We start from the raw sequence: 25,619 nt of genomic DNA on the forward strand, positions 1-25,619 counted from the left end.
ATGCCCCGCGAGGATACGAAGCGACGTACGTAGCCCTGTATCTCTGGGCCTGCTCATCGACCCTCCCTGGAACCACCACGAGCATGTAGCTAACCCTCTGTGCTGTTGATCCACACCCTATTCATCTCCGCAGGTACGCGTCTCGTGGACGAAGATGACGGAGACTCGGTAGAGTTCACCACGTCCAAGGACATCACGGTGTTCCCCACTTTCGAGGCCATGGGACTCAAGGAAGACCTTCTGCGTGGCATCTACTCGTATGGTAGGTTGATTACCTATCTCTAGGAGTAGTTTCAGGCTCTGAATCGCTCTGTAGCGGCTGGGAGAGGCTACTGAAGGAGATATATCATTTTATCGGTGGTTATTGACGTTTTACCCTTCATGTTTAAACAGGCTTTGAGAAGCCCTCGGCCATCCAGCAACGCGCCATCAAGCCTGCGATCCAGGGGCGCGACCTGATCGCCCAGTCCCAGTCGGGAACGGGCAAGACGGCGGTGTTTTCCATCTCTGTCCTCCAGTCTCTGGACACTTCTAGCAATGAGACACAGGCTCTGGTGATATCTCCCACTCGTGAGTTGGCTGAGCAGACGCAGAAGGTCGTGTTGGCTCTGGGAGACTTCATGAACGTGCAGTGTCATGCCTGCATCGGTGGCAAGAGCGTGGGCGAAGACATCCGTCGTCTAGATTTTGGCGTGCAGGTGGTGTCCGGAACCCCCGGCCGGATATTCGACATGATCCGTCGCCGCAATTTGCGTACCCGTAACATCAAGATGCTGGTGATCGACGAGGCCGATGAGATGCTCAACAAGGGATTCAAGGAACAGATCTATGACATCTATCGCTACCTGCCGCCGTCAACGCAGGTGCTGCTGGTGTCGGCTACTATGCCTCAGGAGGTTCTGGACTTGACGCGCAAGTTCATGAACGAACCTGTGAAGGTGCTCGTGAAGCGTGATGAACTGACACTGGAGGGCATCAAACAGTTTTTCGTGGCGGTGGAGAAGGAAGAGTGGAAGTTCGACACGCTGTGTGACCTGTACGACACGCTGACGATCACGCAGGCCGTGATTTTCTGCAACACGAAGCGGAAAGTGGACTGGCTCACATCCAAGATGCGCGAGGCCAACTTCACGGTGTCGGCTATGCACGGCGATATGCCGCAGAAGGAGCGCGACGCGATCATGCAGGAGTTCCGCTCAGGCGGATCACGTGTGCTCATCACCACAGACGTCTGGGGTCGCGGCCTGGACGTGCAGCAGGTGTCGCTGGTTATCTGCTACGATCTTCCAAACAACCGCGAGCTGTACATCCACCGTATCGGTCGTTCCGGTCGTTTCGGACGCAAGGGTGTTGCGATCAACTTTGTCAAGGACGATGACATCCGCATTCTCCGTGACATCGAGCAGTACTATAGCACCCAGATCGACGAGATGCCCATGAACGTGGCAGACCTCATTTAGGTGGAGTATGAACCTCGCTCGTGTCGCTCACGTTGGATTTTAAGCTTTTGAATACACCCGCTTTACTGTTGATGACGGAGGTGCGAATGCTGAGGGTGGTTGGTTTGAATTTCGTTGCGCTGCTCAAGTAAGACCTACGACGCTGACGGGATTGTACGTACACAGTGCCTAGACTTGTTAGTAAAGCCAGTGGATGCTGCTAGTAGGGCAGATCTAATTGTGGTGCCTGACTCGTTAAGTGTCATGTAGATGGACACTGTCCGTCATGCAGGCGGCGTGCCCAGCACGAAGACGGACACCGTGTTCGACAAGGAGATTAGAGTGGCCGAGCCGGCGTACATAGTTGAGATACGCATGCATCCGCTGGCCAACACGGCAATATATCTGTATTTAACCGTCACAGCCACGGAGTCAGCCATCGTGGAGACTAGGCTTCCGTGTTCGTTTGGCTATTGGGAAAACCTATGAGAGGACGACGAAGGAGCGATGAAGTATGCATACCTACCAGGTCGCAAAGACTGCTGTCGACAAGTCGGCGCTCGACCTAGACGACACTTGAGTCGCATCTCTATTTCGCTCAAAGTGGTCGAATCCAGCTAGTTCCTGCTCGAAAATAGGAATACAGTTGGTGCCAGAACGCTCAACGGGTTCAACAACACTCTACAAGATTTCACCGATGCCCAGATACAAGCCTCAATGGTTTTTAGCCTAATATCTGCCAATCACCTGTCCTCCTTCAATCTATCCTACGTTTTGCCAGATAAGTGAATATGTGGCGCTCCTCGTCGCTTCCTCTAGCGGTTGCAACCGCCGCTACGGCCATTGGCGCTCTCTCGATCTGCCGTCTCTCAAGTTGTTCGCTGTCTCGTGTCGCTCGTCGTGCACCTGGACGCGTCGGGGACCTCGTGTCGTCGCTGGAGACGCCCTGCCTGCTCGTGGATCTGGACGCCTTGGAACTCAACCTCAAGCGTCTGCCGGCGTCCCTCGAAGCGTCTTCCAGTGTCGCCATTCGTCCCCATGCAAAGGCTCACAAGTCATCTGCTGTAGGACAGCTGCAGCTGCAATTGTCTCAAGCCAAGGGACTCTGCTGCCAAAAAGTGGGAGAGGCCGAAGCCATGTTCGCCGGCGGGATCCGAGATCTCCTATTGAGCAATCAAGTTTATGGGGCAGCACGGTACAAGCGCATGGCCGTTTTGGCCAAAGGCGGCGCAAAAGTGACGTTGATTTTCGACAGCGTCGAGACGGTGCAGCAAGCCGCAAAAGTCGCAGTAGAGCAAGATGTCAAGTTTCGAGCTTTGGTGGAGGTGAACGTGGGTCAGGACCGATGTGGCGTCGATACAATTGAAGACGCCGTAAAATTAGCTACGGAAATTGAATCATTTGCTCCACAGCTGGAGATGGTCGGCATTCAAGCGTATCATGGCGCGGCGCAGCATATTCGCAGTTTCGACGAGAAGAAAAAAGTGATTTCCGGCGTTGTGCACAAAGCAAAAAGTGTGCGTGATGCACTGCGGGAGAAAGGATTGAATTGTGACGTAGTCACGGGAGGAGGCACGGGAACGTACTTGCTGGAAGCTGCAAGTGACGTTTTCACGGAAGTGCAGCCAGGGTCCTATTTATTCAACGATGCGGACTATGCACGGAATTTTGGAGAGGATGGCGAATTTGTGAAAGACTGGGAGCAGAGTTTGTTTGTGCTGACAACGGTGATGAGCAAGAATGTCACGGCGACAATGCCTCGTGCAGTGGTAGATGCTGGCACGAAGGCGGTGTCGCTGGATTCTGGATCGCCGCTTGTGCACTCGCTGGTGAATGGTGAGAAACTGGCGACAAAACTGGAATATCATGGGGGCGGCGATGAGCATGGCATCCTCAAGCCGCAGCAAAGCAGCGTTGATACCAAGAATGTGCAGCTTCCTGCTCTCGGGAGCAAGTTGCTGCTTGTCCCGGGTCACTGCGACCCTACAACGAACATGTACGACCACCTTGTGGCCTTCCGTGGCAATTGCGTCGAGCACGTCTGGGAGATCGAGGCCCGTGGTCCTGGTAACTAAATGGGGCATATTGCTACGTGTAGCACGACGGTATCATATTGATAAAATGGACATGCTTCGTGTTGCGTGTTGTCATACACTAATACCAAGCTCCATAGCATTAGCTTCGAGTTTCAACTCTGACAAAGGCTCAAACGTATTCGTTTTCACTGTGAAAAACCAACGAAGTCACTTTAACGCTTCCTCCAGAACTTCCAAACCTTTGTGACGAATCGCCAACGCCGTTTTAGACACCGTACTCAGCCGCTTGGCCATTGATGGTGGCGTCCATCCCTTGTCTTGGATGTTTTTGAAGAACGCTTGGTTTTCGTTTGCAATTGTTTACAGTCGGCTGGGAAGAGATGCGGTTTTTACCAATCATTTCTTGCGATTCAAGCTGTGACGTCGCCAAACGCATACTCGTAGTAGTCAAGACTGGGATCATCGCCTTGTAATTCTCTTCAATCACTTTTCCTTCGCGTCAAGTTCCTTCGCAAATATATTAACCATTAAGGTAATGAACTCTGGCTTTCGTTGTCGCCCTGCTTGACAGTTTATATTACTGTGCTAATGAATTTATATTTTTTTTGTTATTACAACAGAAATTAATATATATATATATATGCTTTTGCAAACGAGGAAGGTAAAAAAAACGAATGCGACTTTAAGATCGTAGTAAGCAGTGATACAGTGATGGTTTCTCATTAACCAAGTAAGCGTTAGATTAAAAGTTACCCGCGGTGTGCATTGACTTTCAATCTCATTAAAATGAGATAGTCTGTGTACAACTTCTTGAAATGCGCGATAGCCTTTTCATTCAGGCTTTCCCTCTTCATGAAGGCAACCGCTTCGTCTACCGATCTCATTCCATATTTCCACGACGCGAAAATGGAGTCTTGGTACGAACGTTCACTTTTCAATCTCTTAAACATTTGGGGTAGCTTGAGTTCATCCATCCAGTTAAGCCCACGTTCTTCTTCTTGACTGTCGTCAAAGTTCAACGTCTTGTGAGTTCGCAAGAAATGTTTCTCAGCGCCTACTTCAGTAGTAATCAGGGCGACCACAGCAACCAGCAGGACACAGGAGCGGCGCATTTGAAGGCATGGTTTAGGTGGCTGCGATTAGAGACTTGCGGGCTTGAAGGCAAAAACACGAACTGAAGAGTTGAACTGAAGAGTTAGTGAGCCTATTGCTGGACGGCAAAAAGAATGCAGAAGGAGATCCCTGATGTGTTGTCGAGTCAATGTGTGGCTGTATGCTGCAGCGCTGAACTGCAGCTACTTTCGAGCTGCGACGTTTTTGTCGGTCGGTCAGGACGTGATGCTCAATGGTTACACTTTACTCCACCGATCCTCTGTACCGTAAACCCTCTCATGGACCAACTTTCCTTCGTGCAGAACGTGGTAACCAGCCACCTGGTGCTGGTTGCAACAGCTGCACATGTAAGGAGGTGTTGTGCATGTATAAAACGAGAACTCTCTGCCTGTTGATGTTGTGAATCGAGCGGAGCTACTGACGTAACGACATCGAGGATAATCATGCTGATCCATTGTTGTCATGTGTACGATACCACGCGAGTAGAAGACGTTACTAAAAAAAAAGGCACGAGCAATGAACGATGTAGCACTCGCTGTGTTACTTTCGTGATATGGCATCGACGATGCCCAATGTTTGAATCCTGAAAGCGAACTGGACTAGGTGACAGCTTAATAACTCTTCGTGATTACCTATTGACCGGAAAGTGCACATGTCTTCTGAAGTCCGCATCAATGGCCTTAAATTTCGCGACCGCACTCGCTGCTGTTTGTAAAACCGTTTGTCAGTGCTATCGAAACTCTAGCTGTCTCGTTCGTGGAGTCGGACAGTTATCCATTGATTAACCTTGAAAATCTTGAAGACCACTCTTGCTTATCAATACCTCGTTATGGTAGCGGTTGTTGTGCATGGTACGAATTACAAACAGACGGTCACGTTTTGAGTGCGCAGAAAAATTTGCAAAAACGTATGCGGAATACCGTTTCCTCACGCGGACTCGATCTCACGTAGTGGTTTTGATTGTGTTTTTTTATCTTTCGCGCTTATTACTTCGAAGTACTAAGTATGCAGGAGCGGCTTCAAGATCTACATGGACTTGGGGTCACGCGGACGATAGAGCTTTAATTTGGACGAAGTCTCGATCGATGTACGAGTGAGTGAATGCATGGGAGGTTTGCGTGTGCTCCTTACAGAAAAATAAACTATTGACCTCCACCGTGTTTGTCATGTGCTGTTATAAAAATCAACTAACCTCTTCGCAGCAGCTAATTCAAAAAGCTTACTCGGGATTAATTCCTCCGAGATCTAGGATCACGCGGGCTCGAACACGGTCGGGAAAATAATTGTTTACTCCGGGGCCAGCGAAAAGGACTCAGAACTAAGGTCAATCCATGTAGTGCCGTAAACCAAATCAGGAGCGCGATGTACAAGTAGCACGGCAAAGCATCGTTTTAGCCTCGTAACGCATGTAACGAGCGCGATTGCGATAACTTCGAACTATGCAAGAAGCATCAGAAACCAGGTGGAGTGCCTATTTCCCTCAATTCGCGCGGTATTAGGCGAATGACACGATGCTGGCACTCAATTTCAGCATACTACAAGTCAGTGAGTTTGGCTGCGTCGTCTGCAAGTTGCTTCCAAGTCCAGAAAAAAATCATGAGCACAGCCATCATGGCTAAGTTTACAGCGCTACCAAATCCAAAGCCTAGCCAAAGTCCTTCAACACCGAGATCAAACTGGAATGCCAGCAATGCGCCTAGAGGGACACCAAAAAGGTAGTACGCCATTGCATTGCTACTGGCAGCAGCTTTTTGCTTCCCCGCACCTCGAAGCACGCCTTGGAGGGCAGCATTTAGCCCATCCACTATCGTGAGAGGTGACACGATAGCCACTACCTTAGATGCAAGGTCTGATCCATCGCCTTCATCGAGGAACAGAAGAGGAATACTGCCGCTAAATCCATAGAGGAACCCCGTGAATGACACCGTAAGGATCAGCGTCAATACGAGCACTACTGTGCACGCAAGTTTTGCTGCCTTTGGCATGCCAGCACCTAGACAATTGCCTATTCGAATGTTTGCAGCGACTGAGAGTCCATCGAACGCTGTATAAACCAACAAATTTACATTCACCAGTACGGAGTGAGCCGCAACCGCCATCACGTGGTGCGGTAGTAGTCCGGAGAGGATCGTGAGCAGCTCAAAGGCCCACATTTCTAAGACCAACATCAGCATTCCAGGAACACCATATTCCAAGAAGATGCCGATGTAGCCGGTAGCAGCCTTGAGATTCCAGGGTTGGATCCACCATTGTCGCAAGTGATCCGGTCGCCACATGAAGTACGGCACTAGCAGTATTGGGAGCATCATGTTGCCGAGGCTACAGCCAATAGCGATTCCATTGAAGCCGATTGAAGTGTGATAAGCTAGGCAATAGCCTGCTGCAATGCTGACAGTGTTTCCGATCGCTGCGATTATCACCAGTGGGGTCATCACATTCTGTGCTTGCAACACCTTACGTGCGAGTTCATAGAGGTAGAGGAATGGAATTCCGGGGAGCAGCCAACGAGAGTAGGTCCCCGCCAAACTCGCAACCTCTGCGTCCTGACCAAACAGCTTCAATATATCCTCAGTGAACCAGTTAAGCGCGAATATTGGGAGGAGAATGGAACTAAGAACGATGACTCCAGTCTGGAAGTACACACCAATCTTCTCGAAGCGCTGAGCTCCATAAGCTTGTGAACACAGCGTGTCCAGCGCAGACGCAAGGCCTAGTCCCACCGAGAACGAAGAGAGGTTTATCAACTGCACGCAGATGTCAGTTTTTGGAGTTACGTTCGTCTATGGTTGATGCGATTGTACCATTATCGAGAACGTTGCAGCGTCCACGTAGTGTTGTGCGTATGGCGAGTCGATGTTTCCCGCTAAGACGATGCACATGAACCCAGGAAAAAATTCCAGCAGCGTCGTCATCATCTACAAGTGCACGTTACAGAGCTTGCAGCGAATATACCACCAGATTTCTACTACACACCACTGGTCCGACGAGTTTGAGCAGAATCTTGACTTCCTCGGTAGCTGTGGCCTCAGGCTCATTGGGGTGTGCGATCTTTCTTGCTGCTGCTGCGGGTGACGTAATGCTTCCGAAGGATCCAGTACGGCTGCCTTTAACATAAATAGAGAGCTGGTTGCACATATTTCTCAAGGACGCAGGCTAAACAATAGTGCGATACAAACAATTCCACTGCGTCAGTCGACTGTTGGACGGATATTTGTGAGTGAGAACAGCAATGTGTATACCGTGTCTTTTTCTCCTAGCTTCAGGGGCTGCTCGTCCTCGTTTCTTATCGTCAAATTAGGCAATGATGAAACCCGGACAAAACAAACGGCGCTCGCGCCTCGAGCAGTGCTTTTTGGGCGAAAGGCTAACGTTCGTAACCGCTCAGCAACCGAGCTGGCCTTTTGAAATCACCAATTTATTCAGGAACCCAGTATAAACTGGTTGTCTGTGGCCCACCAATGCGAGTGGACCACTTTTTGTCTCTGCACACCTGAAAACAAATGTACGAACAAGTCGATGCTATTGGCATTTCCAATGCCAGTAGCAATACAGCTCCTAGGCCGTAGTACCTACCTTCTTAGCTTATAGCAACAACACCAGTGGTCATTCACTAAAACCTTTGTTCAGCTTTAAGTCGTCAGAACCAAGCACTTGATGGAATATTCTTCGATGCCCCCAGATGACAACCATCGTAGTATGCTGGGCAAGGAAACGCAGCGACCACTCGAAATTTGGACGTGTACCTCAGGAAAATATTGGTGCTGAATGGGCTGGATCTTTCTTTTTCTCGACGGTCTCGGGAGGGGGACCAGATCGTCGCTCAGACCCATTTCCGTTGCAAAACGAAAGGATTTGTATAGTCTCGTCAATTTTTCAAGCACAGAACATTGGCAACTCGCCATTCGTTTGATCTCCCATCCAGCTTGGTACCTTGGTAGCCGATGCCACGTCAGTGCCTCATAGTCCACTCTCTGGTTGGAATCGTACTTGCATACGCCTTTCAGTTTCATGGTGCTAACAAGTACGCAAAGCTGTAGGGCTCTTGCCTTCTAGTCTCTCGGAGCGCACGAGCAGGATACCATGCGGAGAGATTCTTGAAATACAATTGGACAAATGAATAATGAGATGCCCGTCCTCGTCTTGCTGTCGTAAACCCAAACTCATCCCAAAGTCAACCACAGTTGCTAGAAACATGTGGCGAAAGCCAACCGACTGGTGCAGCGAAAATGAATACGGCTCAACATTTGTGAAACCGATACCACACTTGGAGTGGGTAGTTTCAAACCCAAAGCTGCAGCCAGTTTCCCTTTTTCGATGGTCGTTTTACTTGAAGCGCTTTCTGTATTCGACATTCCAAAACTCTCATCTGGCGTCAGCACTGCACAAACTTCGTGGTCGCTGCCATTTTCTTTAGGGTTTAACACCCTTGGGCGATATGCATATGCAGCGAGTTTGGAGAGTGACATGACCTTTCGATCATATTAGGGAATAAGTTGGATCGTGATCTGTGGAACGACAACCTGGCCCTCGATCAAAAGTCCTGATCTACCCGTTTGTAGTGATAAAAGAAAACATGTCAGAAGGTCTGACCTGCTGTTGAATGGTATCCTCGATCCTAATCTAATTGAGAGTCTAGAAATTAAAAAACGTCCTTTCAGTAATAACTCAGCGTACTCCTTTGGTCAAGACCAAGAAAGAAAAGGTTCGAAAGCAATTGAGCGCGTTAGTTCAGACTACAATTTCAATTAAAAGTCGTGTGCGTGCTGTCGTACTTCAATGGTGCATGATACTTCCATCGCATACGTGGGGTTACAGGTTTGCGAGCTTATTGTCACTCTAGTGGTTACATATTAGCTCCTGTTCCAATCAACCAAAACGGATAATGCCGTGTTGTCGCCGTACTCAATTCACTTATCTATCAAGTATCAAGCGATGACCCATCAGCTCGAGGAAGGCAATCCGAGTGATTCCGACGAATCTTTTACGAATATCACTTCACTCACCTCGGAAAATAAACAACCGGGGCAACTCAAGTTTCAAACGATTGGTGAAACCAAGATCATGCTTAACCTCGTCGGACCCGTGGTGCGTTTATAATACTCCTGCTATACTGTTTTACGACGCATTGCGCTGGTGCAGTAGGGTTCTGACCTGTTGGGTTCTCTCCCTGATTGCAGATGATAACGACATTCTTCGAGTTTCGTCCGGGGTTCATCTCGCTCATCCTCGCCGGCACACGACGCAGTCCAATACGTCAACGCTCCGACCTTCTCGATAATGTTTCGTCCTCAGTCGTCTAGGAATCATCAAGCTGAAGCCTACCAATATTGTGTGGGTATGTTTTGTTGTTGTGAAATGCAGTTGCTGACCCTCACATCGGCTGCTGTTGCGCGGCGACTCTCATCTGCACTCGATACGCTCTGTTTACAGGCCTATGGGGCCAAGGGCCTGGACAAGATCAGCGTTTACTTTCAGATCGGAGTCATGGTCCTGAGTGTAAACCTCTTGCTAGTCTTTGCCACAAGTTGGCACGCAGAAGACTTGTTGAAATGGCTGGGCCAAGATGCAGAGGTTACACGTTTATCAGCAAGTATCTCTCAATGGACAATTCTTTACATCTACGAGCTCATGCGGAAGGTGCTACAGGCACAAAATATCCTGACCCCAGTCGTCATAGTTACAGTTGTTGGATATGTGGCGAAGATCGCAGTTGGCTATGGACTAGCTTACCACACTTCAGGCGGATTCAGTGGCATTGCCATCAGTAGAATTCTAGAAACCATGGTGCTTCTCACGTAGTCAGAGAAACACCAGCGCTGCCAAAACGAGCGCCTCACGTCTCTCGTCTTGGAGCATACTGCTGGAAAACTGGCACGACGCATCCCTCTTTTCCTTGGACTGCCTGGCTTGCCCCTGCTGTTCGACTTCTTGGCGCCCGGCCTCTTTCCACTTGCGTCGACCATCAGAAGCGAGTGTTCACGGCCACGTCCTCGCTCTTGTCAGCCTGAAGTAGCGCCAACTTGTGCTTGCTGGTGCAAGTGCGTCCGCCTCGATCCTGCTCTTCCCTTTGTCACGTTCGCATGCACTGAACATCCCGAGGGCTACGTGACCACTCCAAGAGCCCAGGAAGCCTCAAATTCGTCTTGGTCACGTCTTGGTCGAATATGGTCACTACTATGTAGTCTTAGTTGCCACAAAAAACTTTCGCGATAACTCCGCTTCTAGCGCACCCCAAAGCATGATACTTGGGCAGATTACTTCGTCTGTACCTCGTTATCCTGACGCAGCAATGCGTTGGGTGCCATCTTCTTTGGCGGCGTCGAAGTGCTCAAAACTCTGTCTGCCCCGGTGATCGCACGAACATCATTTCTGCCGCCAGCGAAGTCAATCCTTGCCCCATTGCGACCGTCACATAGCCTGCCAAGATCCCCTCGCTCCGCTGCATCTTGTCACACCAATTGAGACGGGTGGAAGTGTCTAGCTCGCTCGCAACTTCACAAAATACTTGGGACCCCAATTTATTGTGCGTGAAGCTGTAAGTCGCCTTCCAGAGCTCCCGAAGCCACCAAATTCACGCATAGTGCCGTCTCGTCTCGTGCTGAAAGCTCAAACGTAAGTGGAGCTCACGAGTTTATGAATACCCCCACGTAACGTCGCGCCATCACCCCCACGAAAACTGGCACGTCTTGTTGAGATTTCCACAACCTAAGGTAGTAATCCCTCCTCTCCGCCCCTCTATTAAGATACCGGGTCTACTCATGGTTTCCAGCGTACAACAGTTGGTGCCAGCCACAAGGACGTAGTAAAATGGTACACCTAGCTCTCTCACCACTCTGCGTCAACGTAGCGAGCGTCTTTAGGGAGTGTTGGAATTTTGACCCATTCACGATTGTTAAAACGATCGGTCTCGTAAGGTTTTCTGTTGCAGAGACCCGATCAACGAGCTCATTTTACTGCGACCCATAGTGCGTGTTTTCGCTATAGCTTGGTTGACAAGGAAGGCTTCTGCACGTCATTGCCCACCTCGTTTTATCGTCTTCGCGGTATGATACTAAAACAGGAATGGTCGTTTCTCCTGCCCCCCTGAATCATGCTTGCCACGAAGAATGTCGAGATGAGTTGGTAGCGTTCAACCTCTTGCATCTTGTGCACATATTGGCCAGGCTTCGATCAAATCGGTACGTTCAACTGTATATCCCAGGTTCTTGTTATCCAGTCGGGAGCCACGTCTTTGAAGAATTCATACTACAACTGGTAGTAGGCCAAGATATTTGTTGGGTCCCATGGTGCGAAATAAAATATTGTGAACAAAATACTAGCGATGCGAGATATTCCTGTCTAATTGAGCGCTTCCCCGGGCATGCGGATACGCGCTTCCAAATAACTCGTTCCAGCTTGGCTGTTTAAGGTAGCAATGATGCAGCTCAGAAGCCAGTCACGGAATCGTTGAGCGCCAGTGAGCCATCACGACAAGGAGCACCTGGTAGTATTCACTGATCCGCTGAAAATTCAAGAATGACAAGTACGTCGAGGCTGGATAAATGGCAGTCGACCCAAAGCCGAAGAAGCTCAATGTGCATCCTTCGGCGAGAGTCCCCACGCATGTTTTCACGATCAAGACATCTGGTGTTCAAGATGTCGAAGCCAAGCCAGAGAATGCCGCCATACACGGTATAAAATGCCTCAATCACTAATTTGGAATTCCGAAAACACGCTTGTCCTGCACTATCAAGTAACAGTGCGAGTTTCATAAAATTATTTCGAAGATGTTAGAATAGTCAGCACCGCCACCATGAAAGTCTCAACGAAGCGCATACTCTTGCTCTTCGAATCCCACAATGCGATCAGAAATTGATCATTACATTTGCACAACATTTATTGCACCACAGGTAGCCCAAGCGCCTGCCGCACGCAGTTAAACATCAAGTCGCCCCACCGAATATGAGAATTTCGCAGTTCGTCCCATGCACGACTCGAAATGGTCACAGCAGGACGTCTTACAATGTTCAGCGCCCACCGGGTGACAACCACTACAAGTTCTCCTTCACCCTCGCTCTTGACGTCACTTGCAGCTTTATTTTCTCGATACGATGTCACCATCGTGAGCGTCGTAGAATCGCGTCTAATACGCTCGAGTGGTCTGTACGGAAACCGCGTGTCTTCGTCCACAAAGTCGGACGCCATGATCGCGTAGCGCCCATTTTCGGCTAGACACGTATCTTTTTCCTGAAAGTGTGCGCTGTCCGAGAACATGACGAGGTTCGTCTCTAGCTGGACGCCGTGGGGCGTTTGAGACACAAAGCGCATCTGAGATAAATACTCGTCGCCGATTTCGTCATCCTCACGAATCGTAATATTCCCTGAAGACTCTGAAATAATGATCTCAGCATTGAAGATTGCTTGTTGCAGCGCCGTAAAGACCTCCTGCACGCCCCCCTTCGCCCCTCGAAACGGGGTCACATCGAACCTCGCGATGCAGTAATCTCCGTCCATCGTATCGTACCGTTCCTCCTGAAAGTACGGTGCCGTGGGACTCAGACCCTTCGTTCTCTCTAGCAAGAACCTTCTGGCTTCCTGTAATTTGGGGCCTCTCAGGGCGTTGAGCGTCCGCATCCTCTCGTCCCTATCCGGTCCAAGTCGGATCGTCGTCTCAGTCGGGTGCAGCCTATACAAACTCTGCTGGGAGTGGCCCGCCAGCATAGCCTGAGCTCTCGCCAGCACCAAATGCTGCTCTTGTACAGTTTCTCTCAAAATGGCACCTTTGGCCAGTTGTTTCTTGTCGGAGTGGGGTTCGTTCCCATTTTCCACCAACGTCTTAAATTTGAGCATTTCGAGTTGTTTTTGCAGCTTTTGGATCTCCGACTCCAGCGCCTGCTTCTCCTCCTTGCGGATCGTGTGCGTAGCCTTCCGTTTCTTATAAATCCGCTTCTTTTTCGCAGGGGTTGCGCCCGCGCAGGGCTCCGATGTGACGTCTTCGTCTTTGTCGTCTTTTGCGCGAACCGCGAAGCCTCTGAGGGCCGCGGCAGCGTGGCGGTCCGCACCGTAAGCTTCAGAGTCGTCCTCGGCACTGTCTTGGTGTTGGAAGCGGCTCGGGAATCTGCGCGCTGTTGCGGAGCGCGCAGATTCCATGTAGTGCGCACCAATGGACGCCATATTGAGACTGATGACGACCCAAAAATACTGGATGCACGGGATTGGAAGCAATTTCGACCAATGAGAGACGAGAGACGAAAGCTGAAGTGCGCATGTTGAGGGGAATTTTGTTTATTTGGGGAGGTTTAGAGTTTCTCGGACGCAGTTGAGGATCGTTTCCGAGACGTGACCCGATCGATCGCGCATTTCTCGAAGAATTTGTGTCGGGATGTCAAGATTCGAGCCGCAGATGCGAGTGAACGTCCAGCGAGTCATGACGACGACAAGTTCGTTAGATGAAGTGTCGAGGTGGGAGGTGACCAATATGACGGACGTTGCGTCGCGTCGGATGCGCTCGTGCGAACGATAGGGAAAGAGGTCGTCTTCGTTTACGAAGTCGGCTGTGGCGAGAGCGTAGCTCTGCTCGCCGTCCTCTTGAATGTAGTCGGAGAAGTGCACAAGGTTGTTTTCGACAAGTATTCCCTGCGTCGTCTCGGTCACGAGCTTCATTTGGGAGAAGTTGTCCATCTCGTCCATGTCGTCGTCTTCGCGAATTGTTATATTGCCGGACGCCTCGGAAAGAACAATTTCTGCGTTGAAGACAGCGCGCTTCAGAGCTTCGAACACGGCATGCACTCCCCCTGTGACTCTACGTAGAGCTGTTCGGTCAAAGCGCACGTTGCAGAAATCTCCCTCTGGTGTCTCGTATCGTTCCTCAATGAAGTAGTCCGCGGTGGGGTGGAGACCGGCACTCCGCTGCTGGATGAACTGCTTCGCGCACTCAAGTTTCAACTCTCGAAGCGCACCAAGTGCCGCTCTCCGCTCCACTGGATTCAATGTGAGGTGAATATACGTTTCCGTCGGGCGCACATTGTTTGAGTGAGGTTGCGTGCTGCTCACCAGCATCGCCTGTGCATTTGCCACTACGAGATGATGCTCCTGGATGGATTCTTGGAGGCCGGAATTTTGCGCCATTTGCTTGTGCAGAGAGGCAGCCTCGTCGCCACTATGTATCAGAGCTCGAAGCTTGAGAGCATCGAGCTTGGTCTTCAGAGTCTCCAATTCTTCTTCAAGAGCCAGGCGCTCTTCTTTTCGGACCGTGTGGGTGGACTTGCGCTTCTTGTACACGCGCTTCTTCGTGTGTGCAGGTCCATCAACGTCGTCCGACTGGTAGTCGACATTCAGCTCCTTTTGTGTTACGGCGGTAAGAAGTGCTTGAAAGTCGCAGGAATACGTCAATGGTGGTAGTGAGTCGTCTGGCTCCGAGCTACCTGATACTTTGAGAGAGCCCAACCTTGGCCAAGTAGACTAGCAACGGCAGCACTTGGTGTTGAGGAATATAGCGGTGTGGCCATTGAGGGACGATAGCACCGAGCGGGTGAGACTTTCCCCTTAGACTGACGTCGGAAACTGCAGAAGGGAGAATGGCGTCATTCGTTAAACCTCCGGAGCGTCAAAGCACGAAAGCACGCGGCGTAATCACGAGAACACACTTACGCAGCTTGCTGTTCTTGTAACTTACAAGTTGTAGGGCGTGGATTGGGGCTGCCGAGATGCACGTATTTGCTGGGAACAACTTATTCACATGTCAATCCGAATAATACTTTATCCGCCTTACTGCTGGCTATAGATATGATCGAATCTACGATTATCTAGGCAACCCTAACGTTTCGCGGACACAATTTAACATCGTTTCGGAGACTCGGCCAGATAAATCGCGCATCTCGCGGAGCACTTGGGGCGGCACATTCAGCTCAGTACGACAAATTCTTGTAAATGCCCAACGTGTGATCACAATGACAGATTCTCCGTCTTCCTCGGATGACGTGTGTCCGCTACAGCCATCTTCAGGCCCGCTTCTCACTTGTGTGTCCGCATGTGATGTCACCAAAATCGCCGTAGTGGCATCGCGCCGAACACGCTGATCAGGAAGGTAGGGCAAAAGTTCATCTTCATCCACAAAGTCAGTTGTAGTGATGGCGTAGCTGTCACTTCCACCAGCACTAGAGAAGTCTGTAAAATGGACGAGGTTGTTTTCCAGTAGAACGCCTCGATTTGTCTGGGTCACCAAACGCAACTGGGAACAGTCCTTCTCGGCCAGGTCATCGTCTTCTCGAATCGTTAGGTTACCAGAGGTTTCCGAAATAATGATCTCGGCATTGAACGCAGCCTGCTTCAAGGCGTCAAGAACTGCACGAATACCTCCTCTCACACCGCGCAGTGGTACTCTGTCAAAGCGTACGTTGCAATAATCCCCCTCCGGTGTCTCGTATCTCTCTTCATGAAGGTATTCTGCCGTGGGGTGCATGCCCAGACTGCGCTGCTGGATGAATCTCCTCGCGTAGAAAAGTTTATGTTCTCGTAGTGCCTTCAGCGTCTCGTGTCTCTCATATCGGTCTGCCGTTAGATGAATGTACATCTCTGTCGGACGCACTTCGTATGAGTGGCGCTGTGCACAGCCCACCAGCATTCCCTGCGTGTGTGCCAGCACCACATGCTGTTTTTGAACCACCTCTCTCAAAACGGTATTGTGCGCGATTCTCCTGTTAAGAGTCGAATCTGTATCATCTCGTTGCACCAGTGCCTGAAGCTTTAAAGCGTCGAGTTTGGCTTTCAGAACCTGGACCTCCACCTCCAGCGCCTCCTTCTCCTCCTTGCGCAGTGTGTGCGTCGCTTTCCGTTTCTTGAATACTTGTTTCTTCTGCTTTTGTTCCTGAGCGTCACTATTAATAGCATCCGACTGCTCTTGAGACTTTGCAGGACAGCGGGTGACGTCTCCGGAACGAGTCCGAGAGGAGATTGGGTCACCAATGTGTGTGTCGGACTGCACTGCGATCATAAGGTCCAGGATGCTGGTACTGCCTTGTGGAGTGCTCAGAGATGTAGCCATGCTGGGGAATATTGCAGCCTTGCAATTGGAGACTCGGATGGTCGCCACTTGAGCACGAGCGAGCTGAAGCTGGAATGCCTGCTGTGCACATCTTTGTTGGATACAACTCACTAACTTTACCAATATTATATACTACAGGTACATTATATTTTGAGGTGCTCTTGGAGCTAATTGTTTGTTTTAGGAAGATACGATTACGAAGGTTACGTATTTTCGATTGAGCACGCGCAATCATGAAAATGATTCCTCGCACACCACTACTGCAACAGCAACATTGACTTACGTGGTGGTTGCTGGGAGGCCTAACGTCTCCCGTACGCAGTTTAGGAAGGTGCCCTGTGAGAGAATAGCGCTCTGTTGAATATCCAGCATCGCCTCTCGAGAAACGTTGAGGTCGGTGTGGCAAATGCGAGCGCAGGACCAGCGCGTGACCGCCACCACCAATTCGCTCTCGCCCTTGGCTGTCGACTCCACGTACGAAGTTATCAGCATGGCAGCCGTGGCGTCGCGCCTTACACGCTCCAGCGGTCTGTACGGATAGAGGTCGTCCTCGTCGACGAAGTCCGTCGTTGTGACTGCGTAGCAGCCTTTGTCGCTCTCGCCGCACGAATACTCGGCAAAGTGCACGAGGTTGTTTTCCAAAAGCACACCTCGGGTCGTCTGGGACACCAGGCGCATCTGCGAGACGCTGTCGTCGTTTTGGTCGTCGTCTTCACGCACAGTGATGTTCCCCGATGTCTCGGAGATGATGATCTCGGCATTGAACGCGGCTTGAAGAACTGCGTCATACACAGCTCGGACGCCTCCTTTCACTCCGCGCAACGGCGATACCTCGAATCGGACAATGCAATAGTCTCCCTCTGCGGTTTCGTATCTCTCCTCCTGGAAGTACGGAGTGTTGGTGTTGATTCCATTGCTGCGCGCCCGCAAAAACCTCTTTGCGTCTCGCAATTTCGTCTCTCGCAGCGCGTGCAGCACTCCTCTTCTCTCCGCTCGATCTGCACTCAGACAGATTTTCGTCTCCATGGGGCGCACGCCGCTCATGTGGTGCTGCGTGTGGGTCGACAGCAGCGCGCGCACCTGCGCCATCGCCAAGTGCTGGTCCTGGATGGACTCCCGCAGCACCGCGTTCTCCACGACTCGGTCGTGGTAACTCCTGGACGCTTGTCCCTGCTGCACCAGCGCCTGGAACTTGATCTCGTCTAGTTGGGCCTGTAGCTGCTCGATCTCCTTGGCCAGCGCCGCCTTCTGTTCCTTGCGCACCGTGTGCGTCGCCTTGCGCTTCTTGAACACGCGCTTCTTCTTCTTCTCTGTTACGGGCGACGTCGAAGCGGAAGTGGACGGAGTTTCCGCTGAGCTCGCAGTGAGCCCCACCAACGTGGCGGCAGCGCCGTGACGCTGCGGGTCCTGGGGATGTGGCGGCCAGCAGTTGATGCCGCTCCAGACCTGCAGTTGGCGGTTGTCCACGACCATGAGCGCGTCCTGCGGCAACAGTGGAGGCTTGGAGGGTTGGGAGGTGGCGAAAGGAGACACTTGAAATGGATCCATCAGTTTGGGTACGCGACTGGCGACTCGGCATCGACGTGAGCTCTTCCTGAATTTGTGGGGGAATGCTGAATGATGACGACGGACAGCGTTTTGCGGCGTCCATCCTCTGTTGAAATGACAATAAAAGGGATTAGTTTGAGGTGGTGCCCGTAATGGATGTACATAATGGATGATAGAGATAGTTTGATGCCTTTTATGAGTAATGCATATGCGATAGATATGACTATAGGAGGGATGGCCGCTCTCACCCGTATACTGGCAGATTGGCGGTGGCGATTACGCGACTAGTCCATGACGATGCGGCTGACGACAGGCGAAGTGGTGGCCGCGGTGCGAGACCAGAAGAATGCCGCAAGTGCCGCTTGCCAAGTGGAAGTCGAGGTGACGGGGCCGATCACAGGCACGCGACAAGAGATGGCGACCCGGCTCGTGTTAGCGGCGACATGCCTTGGTCCAAGTCCTTGGCGGGATCTGGAATTTGGGGCTAGGAAACGTGCTTGAAGACACGGGGCGATTCTTTGCAATCGCGGTCATCGTGGTAAACGGCGCCAGCGTTCCGCTTGCACTGCACGCTTAAAATTTCGCCTCCTTGATAGCATCGGGCACTCCCGACAACAAAGTTTGCGATCGCAAGCTGTACAGATCCATTCATACGATTCCGCCCCACGGATCTCAAGACGTACGCGTGACGTTGAGATAGTCTTCCTAATAAGCCCGGGACACTGTCCCGGACAGCGAGCTCTTCCTGCCTCGGTCGATGTTTTCGGCGCGCCGCCCCTTCCATGCATTGTGAACGCAAGCCCAACTTCGCTGCAGCGATCAGCGCGTCACTCGACTAAGTGCGAGACGCTCGCCACATTCCTGCTCAGCAGTAAGCAAGATGCACTCACCTTTCTACGACTCCGGAATGGGCCGCAGCTTCCCTTCGCGCACCAGCAGCAACCCGACGCAACCGACAGCGTTGCCGCGTCGACGGCCTCTCCCCACCAGCAACTTCGACGCGAATGCGATGGATTCCGAGCCCTGGGCCGACATGAACGCAAGGATGCCGTCTCCGATCGTGTATCCGGTACTGCAGGGCCCCGTGACGCCCTCTACGACCGATACCAAGCAACTGCACAGTGCCACAAGCACCAGCGGAGACGAAAGCAGCGCTGATGACGCTAAAACAGCTTTCAAACGACAGAAAACACAATTGAAGACCAGATCGGAGACCAAGCACTTGAAGCCGAAGCGCAAGGAACGCAAACCCACTCACACACTCCGCAAGGAGCAGAAGATGGAGTTGTTGCGAGAGATCGAACAGCTGCAGAGCAAACTGGAGAGTCTCAAGGCGCAGGCGATCGTGTCGAACGCTCTGCACGTCAAGAAGCACACGCAGGCCCCGGTCATGAACACCATTCTGCGGGATGCAGTGCAGTCGAGACAGTCGACGCTGGCGGACGTGCAGGGCTTGATTTCCGGGTATGTACAGCAGCAACATGATATTAGTCCCATCAACTCGTGTATACAGCTGGGGTTGGACCGCGTGCAGCGCCATCGAGAGCTAGTGGCGATGAGAAACGATAAACTGCAGACGACGCATGACTTTCTACTCCGTCGTAGTCGAGGACTGGAGCCCGGGAGACAATATTGCGAAGAGGAACGGTTTGAGACATCGAGAGGGGATTACTGTGCTGTGCGATTCGCAGTCGCTCATTTCCGTGGAGCTGCCAATGTGCGTGCGGTGTTTGACGCGGCGCTTTTCCAGATTGCTAACGTTGAAATGAGCATGTCAGATGTTCTGGGCAATATCACGATTCGAGAGGACGATGATAATGGCGACGACAATGTCACGCAGCTCAGACTAGTAACCTCGACTGGATCGGCACCGCAGGCGCCACCTCTCGAGACCAACTCGCTGCAATTCAACGAATTTCACGAGGCGACCACTGCGGGTGGCCCAAATGGCACAGCGACGACCGAGTACGGCATTATTATGGCAGACTTCGTGGATGAGGACGAGCTCTATCCTTACAGAGCGCAGGAGCGTATGCGGAAAGACGTCACTGCAGCGCTTCTCCTCACGCGTCTTCCAAGGGACGAGCACCATAATATCCATCGACCCAGCGGTGATAATGAATTGGTGGTCAAAGTCACTCTCTGGTCGCTGATCAAGCTACACCACTCGAATCTCGACGTGTCCTACGCCTGCCTCGAGGAGACTCGCCATGAGATCGGACGTTGGGGGGAAGAGTTGGTGCGGGCCATGCAGCGAACGCTGTCGTTGAGGCAAACCCACTAGCATTCTTATGGATTGTGGATACACTGTACAATCCCTGATGCGCTGTGCCTACACGTACCGTCAACACTGCAACGACGCCACGTTCCTACAGAGCTGGGCACAGTGCTTTGTGTGCGAGGCTTGCTGCCAGGCTGCGCCCAGATAACTATGCGTGTATGCACTGTAATACATGTACTACGCACATGTAGTACTCGACCTGAAGACGAGCGCTCTTCGTCTACACTCGGTTTGCGATCGGGGGTCACCTCAGCAAGTAATAGAGCCGGTGAGTCCACCGATTATGGGTATGTTTTCCCCTCCAATTTGGGGTAATCGACGCGCCACATTTGATGATGCACATTCGGTAAATTTCAGCAAAGTGACTCATACTCATACATGTCCCTGTATTCGTGGTCAGTGGCAAACCAGCGAGGCGTAACCTCACAGCTTGCACGTTCATGGCCGCCCAGATTCCCATCCAAAAAATACGCTAAAATAGCAGAAAAATCACAAACTTGGAAAAGGTCAAGGCTCACGTATTCCAGGGCATCCCAAGTTACAAAACGGACTATTTTAATTTGCACAATTTTCACGCTCAGTTCAGTCGTAATCTTGCACCACAGAACGCAATCGCAATCGCTCTCCATGGGCCTCTACGAGCGGCGCCCTTCGCGCTCTGGTGCGGTCCCGTTCTCCTCCTCGCCCCTGTACAACAGCAGCAGAGATGCGCGCGACTTGAGTTCCGACACGTCGCCGCCCTTGCGGCCTCTGGGCGCCTCAGGACGGCCGCAATTCGCCGCAGCGCCGGCTTTTCCGCGTCCTCCGTTCCCTCAGGACGAACGCCGCGTCCTGCGAACCCAAATCTCGCCCAGGACGACCCACGATGCGGCTGCAGCAGCGGACAACCTGCTATCACTCATCCAGCGCAACCGACCAGGACGTCCACCAGCCAGAGAGGTCGCAGGACGCGTTCCCCACGTCCTGCGACCTCGAGACGAGTACGACAGCACGTCGGAGGAGCAGACGCCTCCTGGCGCAGTGGAGGATCGCGCACAGGACGCAGGACGAGGAAGGAAGAGACTGGGACCGCATGACGATGGCAAAAATACCAATACGAGAAATACAGGATCAGGGTCTGGAGCTGCCGTGCAGGACCAAAGGGACGACCAGCCTAAACGCAAAAAAAGAGACAAGAAGCCTACCTACATCGTACGCAGAGAGAAGAAGGCCATGCTGGAGGTGGAGCTGGTGGAGCTCAAGCAGCGGGTGCTGCAGCTAAGACGCGCGAGCGGCATCCCGGACTCGTTCTTTATCGAGAAGGAGCGGCTGCTGGCGAGAGTGCAGGACAATGCCAGGCTGAGGGCCGAATCCAGGAAGCAGGACATGCTGCTGAGAAACGCACACTCGATCATGGCGGCCGAGTACCTGATGAAGTGCTCAGAGAGTCCGATTGAGACTTTTATCCACTTGACGACGGATCTCAAGCAAAGACGAGCGGCGCTGGTGAATATGAAGGAGATGAAGCTGCAACAGGCTAATGAGTTCATTACCGAGAGGTCCAAGTTCCTCCCACGCACGACGCCGTGGTGCCAAGAGAGCAAGTTCGAGACGGAGGAAGGCCACTTTTGTGCAGAGAAGCTGGACAACACGCCGTTCCGTGGTGTGCGGTCGGTGCGACAGGTTTTTGAGGCGCTGCAGTTTTTCTTCCGCAATATGGAGATCAGCATTTCGGAGATGCTGGGAGACATCACAGTGCGTGAAGACGATGATAGCACGGCTAGCCACTCGTTTTCAAACCATCGACTAGTGAGCACGATGTCTCACGGCGTGAATGTCGAGAAGAATATCGTCAAGTTTTTCCAGCTGGTCGAGCCCGACGTTGACGACGACGGCGAAGGACTTGGTCCGTATGCGCTGGTGGCGACGGACTCGGTGGATGTGGACGATATGTACCCTTACGTCCCCGGAGAACGCATCAGAATGGACATTAACGCAGCGATGAAGTTCACAGAGCATTTTTGCAAGAGGCCGCCCAACCAGAAGAAGAAAACTCGTACTCGACACCCTCTGTATGGAGACGGTGGGTTTCCGTACCCGCGAGACCCTGAGGAGGGGGACGAAGACGACGAGTTTGAGCGAGTTGTGATACTTACTCGCTTTTTCAGGGTCAAGCTCCACCACTCAGAGATGGATATACCGCCTCATGTGCTTCAGGAGGTCCGCCAAGGACTGGCCTGCTTTTCAGACACGATGGTTCAGAGCATGCACCGAGTCATCTATGAGTCCCGTTAAGGCCGTCGCTGTCTTTTTGAACGGATCAAATATGATGTAGAAATATTGCAGATAACGTTATTCGAGTTAACGACGCGAACATGCAAGCAGTTTTGACGAGTTCTTGCATTCACGGAACACCATACAATGACTGATTCATGCTGTGAACCATGTGATCTGTGAACAATGTGGCGCTGCGTTGAACCTCCTGCAGCACATGCGGCGGAAATGTCAGTTCCGAGTGGTGCAACTTGATCCGGAACCATCTCGTCAACACCACCACAATTTCATCTTCCGCTGTTTCTCCATAACCTTGTTTCTTCCGCGTGAACGATGACAGCTTCATTGCTGCGGATACATCCTTACGAAGACGCTCTGCCGAGTTGTACGGGTACAAGTCGTCCTGGTCAACAGGAGCAGCGGCCATAATACCATAAGGACCATCCTCTTCTCCATCGTCGCCAAAGTACTGGAAAAACTTGATCGCGTTTTTCTCGACCAACGGCCCGTTCGAGAGCATTGTCACTAGGCGATGGTGCAGCATGGGGTTCTTGAGGATACAAGCTTCCAGGTCATTCGAGTCTTCTCGCACCGTCAGATCTGCCCCCAACTCCGTCGTCGTGATCTCCAAATTCAGGAAGTAGAACTGCATCGCTTCAAACACTTGTTTGACACTCTCCACACCCACAAATCGGTGCACATCCAATTTCGTTGCGATGTAATGCCCCTCATCCGTCAAGTGCCCAGACTCCTCATGAAAAGGTCGGTTCGGGTTTGTCACCAGCTGCATCCTCTGCTTCAGAAACTCCTTCGCCCGCTGCAAATGCTCGTGCTTGAGTGCACAGACCTCCGATCGCCGCGCATCCGTATCTGTACCCAAATGGATGTAGCTTTGCAGCGGGTTGTGCCCTCGCAGTGTCTGAACCATCGACGTCCTCATCATTAACAACCACAAACACCTCAAAATTGTGCACCAACTCACCGAAAACTCTTTGGACGCCGACTGGACAGCCGCCACAGCGTTCTGCTGGAGTGCAATTGTCTCTCTCAATTGTCGGTTCATCTCAACCTGTTGCTCTGTAGCCGCCACCTCCTTCGGGTCCGGAATCCCTGCCTCTTGACGTAGCAGAGCCGCCTTGGCTTCCAGGAACGCCAGCTCCTTCAGTAAAAGCTTCTTTTCCTCCTACGCAGCAACAAAACAACACTAAATCAGCGCTAGAAGCTCTAAAACACTACAATTCCACTACTGCCAATTGCAGACCCTCTTTGCTACATGACTGGGCGTTCGGCCTTTGAGTTTCTTGCGCTTTTTAGCGTTGACATTGGGCTTTTGAGCCGCTTCGTCCGACGTGGAACCGCTCTCTTCACTGGTCGACGGCCGCTTGGAGTTGCAGGGCAGCGGGTAGAAAGTCTGCGCGAGAGAGAAGAGGATCTCCTCGGAGAAGCCGCCGGCATGGGCATCCATTTCTAGCGTTAATTGAGCGGGCTATTATATTCCTGTAAGTACGACCACGTACTTATCACGAATCAGTTTGGCAGAGTTTGTATCGAGTTGGAATTTTTTGGACCCTGCTATAAGTTGATTCTACATGTATCTGGGTATATGCATTTAAACTATCCTGATGGCAATTCGACTCGAGGTGGGGGGAATGCAGAGCAAAGCTTCGATTCGTAAACCGATAGGATTATGTGGTGCGTTGGAGTGTCAATTGCGAAACAGGCAGGGTGGAGTGATCAACTTGCTTGAAGAGCTTCGTCTGTAGGAAATACAGCACCGCGCAATGGAATGCGAGTGCAGTGTATGAGTCACAGCCTGCTTGAAGAGCTTCGTCTGTAGGAAATACAGCACCGCGCAATGGAATGCGAGTACAGTGTATTAGTCACAGCCTGCGAGATGCTGGAGGTGTGTATCGGTTGACCTCGCACACCTGATTGCATCCGTGGGCAGCTGCTATATCAGATATTGCAGTAATATCAGGTTGAAAAGGAGACGGTAACGACAGCCCAAGCTAGAACCACGTCGTAAGCTGAGGTCGTGAGTGCGCGAGGAAATACGTCGCGTGCAAGATGAGAAAGCTACTCAAACATCGATCACGAGCATCTTACGACCTCGCTAGACAGTATCAAATCTGCAAAATGGGCTATCAGATTTAGCTTTTGGCAGGTATCAAATCTACACCATACCTTTCGCTGACTACCTAGTCAATGGATCGATTTCATATCAATGTATCAGATATCTCAGGTATCATGTAGTGCAGGTTAATCTGTATTAGTCACAGCCTGAGACTTAGGAGCTCCGCCGTCGCTTACATGCGCTCAATGCAGTGGGTTGAATCCCGAGATAAGCAAATCGGGCATCTGTCTTCTTAGGCTTTGCTGTTCGTCGAGTCAGTGGGGTTCGTGATCAGTTCTCAATTCTCCTTTGCCCTAACAAGCTACCAGCATATCAAGCTTCACGATGCGTGTGCTTTTCGTCGCTGTTGTCGCTGCGCTCACCCTCACTGCTACCTGCGATATTGTCGCGGCGGAGGCTTCCAAGACCTCAACGCTGACTGCGACCGACGAATCTCTTTCGGCTCGAGGGTTTCGAGGCGTTAACAACAACAGAAGATCCCTGAAATCCCGCAATGAAGAACTCGACTCGGATGACCTGGACGCTTCGGAAGAAAGGGCTTTCGAGGAAATTCTAAAGGTCGAGGAACGCGCACTGGTTAACGCGAAATACCGTCGTTGGTACAAGGCCGACCTCAAACCGAAGCAGGTCAGGAAGATGTTGGGCGTCGACCAGAGCTTGAGAAAGACGCAGAGGGAGCTTTCGCGACTGTACCTGGGTTACTATTCGTACTATACCCACATGCAACGCAAGCATGGATCGAGTGATAAGGACTAAGTGTGGCTTGTTTCTCACCTGAGCAGTGTGGGGAGAT

At 51.6% G+C, this 25,619-nt stretch overlaps 10 protein-coding genes across 10 annotated transcripts; 5 read left to right on the forward strand and 5 right to left on the reverse strand.

Annotated features, from left to right (window-relative positions):
• On the forward strand, positions 1–1,460 carry KRP23_14036 (Eukaryotic initiation factor 4A-III; the record flags this gene model as incomplete). The annotated part of the gene is made up of 3 exons (XM_067884820.1): positions 1–25; positions 134–262; positions 394–1,460. The coding sequence occupies 3 exons, from the start codon at positions 1–3 to the stop codon at positions 1,458–1,460; spliced, it is 1,221 nt and encodes a 406-aa protein (XP_067738195.1).
• Positions 1,461–2,230: 770 nt separating this feature from the next.
• Positions 2,231–3,514, forward strand: KRP23_14037 (3-hydroxy-D-aspartate aldolase; the record flags this gene model as incomplete). Its single annotated transcript, XM_067884821.1, has 1 exon — positions 2,231–3,514. One exon carries the CDS (start codon positions 2,231–2,233, stop codon positions 3,512–3,514), a length of 1,284 nt encoding a protein of 427 aa, XP_067738196.1.
• A 710-nt stretch (positions 3,515–4,224) lies between these two features.
• KRP23_14038 (Secreted RxLR effector protein 3) lies at positions 4,225–4,587 on the reverse strand (the record flags this gene model as incomplete). The annotated part of the gene is made up of 1 exon (XM_067896001.1): positions 4,225–4,587. One exon carries the CDS (start codon positions 4,585–4,587, stop codon positions 4,225–4,227), a length of 363 nt encoding a protein of 120 aa, XP_067738197.1.
• Positions 4,588–12,463: 7,876 nt separating this feature from the next.
• Positions 12,464–13,741, reverse strand: KRP23_14039 (uncharacterized protein; the record flags this gene model as incomplete). Its single annotated transcript, XM_067884822.1, has 1 exon — positions 12,464–13,741. The coding sequence occupies one exon, from the start codon at positions 13,739–13,741 to the stop codon at positions 12,464–12,466; it is 1,278 nt and encodes a 425-aa protein (XP_067738198.1).
• Positions 13,742–13,852: 111 nt separating this feature from the next.
• On the reverse strand, positions 13,853–16,610 carry KRP23_14040 (uncharacterized protein; the record flags this gene model as incomplete). The annotated part of the gene is made up of 2 exons (XM_067884823.1): positions 13,853–14,887; positions 15,585–16,610. The coding sequence occupies 2 exons, from the start codon at positions 16,608–16,610 to the stop codon at positions 13,853–13,855; spliced, it is 2,061 nt and encodes a 686-aa protein (XP_067738199.1).
• A 279-nt stretch (positions 16,611–16,889) lies between these two features.
• Positions 16,890–18,158, reverse strand: KRP23_14041 (uncharacterized protein; the record flags this gene model as incomplete). Its single annotated transcript, XM_067884825.1, has 1 exon — positions 16,890–18,158. The coding sequence occupies one exon, from the start codon at positions 18,156–18,158 to the stop codon at positions 16,890–16,892; it is 1,269 nt and encodes a 422-aa protein (XP_067738200.1).
• A 907-nt stretch (positions 18,159–19,065) lies between these two features.
• Positions 19,066–20,442, forward strand: KRP23_14042 (uncharacterized protein; the record flags this gene model as incomplete). Its single annotated transcript, XM_067884826.1, has 1 exon — positions 19,066–20,442. One exon carries the CDS (start codon positions 19,066–19,068, stop codon positions 20,440–20,442), a length of 1,377 nt encoding a protein of 458 aa, XP_067738201.1.
• A 624-nt stretch (positions 20,443–21,066) lies between these two features.
• KRP23_14043 (uncharacterized protein) lies at positions 21,067–22,713 on the forward strand (the record flags this gene model as incomplete). The annotated part of the gene is made up of 1 exon (XM_067884827.1): positions 21,067–22,713. The coding sequence occupies one exon, from the start codon at positions 21,067–21,069 to the stop codon at positions 22,711–22,713; it is 1,647 nt and encodes a 548-aa protein (XP_067738202.1).
• Positions 22,714–22,822: 109 nt separating this feature from the next.
• KRP23_14044 (uncharacterized protein) lies at positions 22,823–24,157 on the reverse strand (the record flags this gene model as incomplete). The annotated part of the gene is made up of 3 exons (XM_067884828.1): positions 22,823–23,611; positions 23,675–23,875; positions 23,954–24,157. The coding sequence occupies 3 exons, from the start codon at positions 24,155–24,157 to the stop codon at positions 22,823–22,825; spliced, it is 1,194 nt and encodes a 397-aa protein (XP_067738203.1).
• Positions 24,158–25,150: 993 nt separating this feature from the next.
• Positions 25,151–25,582, forward strand: KRP23_14045 (RxLR effector protein SFI3; the record flags this gene model as incomplete). The annotated part of the gene is made up of 1 exon (XM_067884829.1): positions 25,151–25,582. The coding sequence occupies one exon, from the start codon at positions 25,151–25,153 to the stop codon at positions 25,580–25,582; it is 432 nt and encodes a 143-aa protein (XP_067738204.1).
• Positions 25,583–25,619: the final 37 nt, after the last annotated feature.

This window comes from Phytophthora ramorum, assembly GCF_020800215.1.
Source record: "Phytophthora ramorum isolate Pr-102 chromosome Unknown Phyram_PR-102_s0019, whole genome shotgun sequence".
NCBI lineage: Eukaryota > Oomycota > Peronosporomycetes > Peronosporales > Peronosporaceae > Phytophthora > Phytophthora ramorum.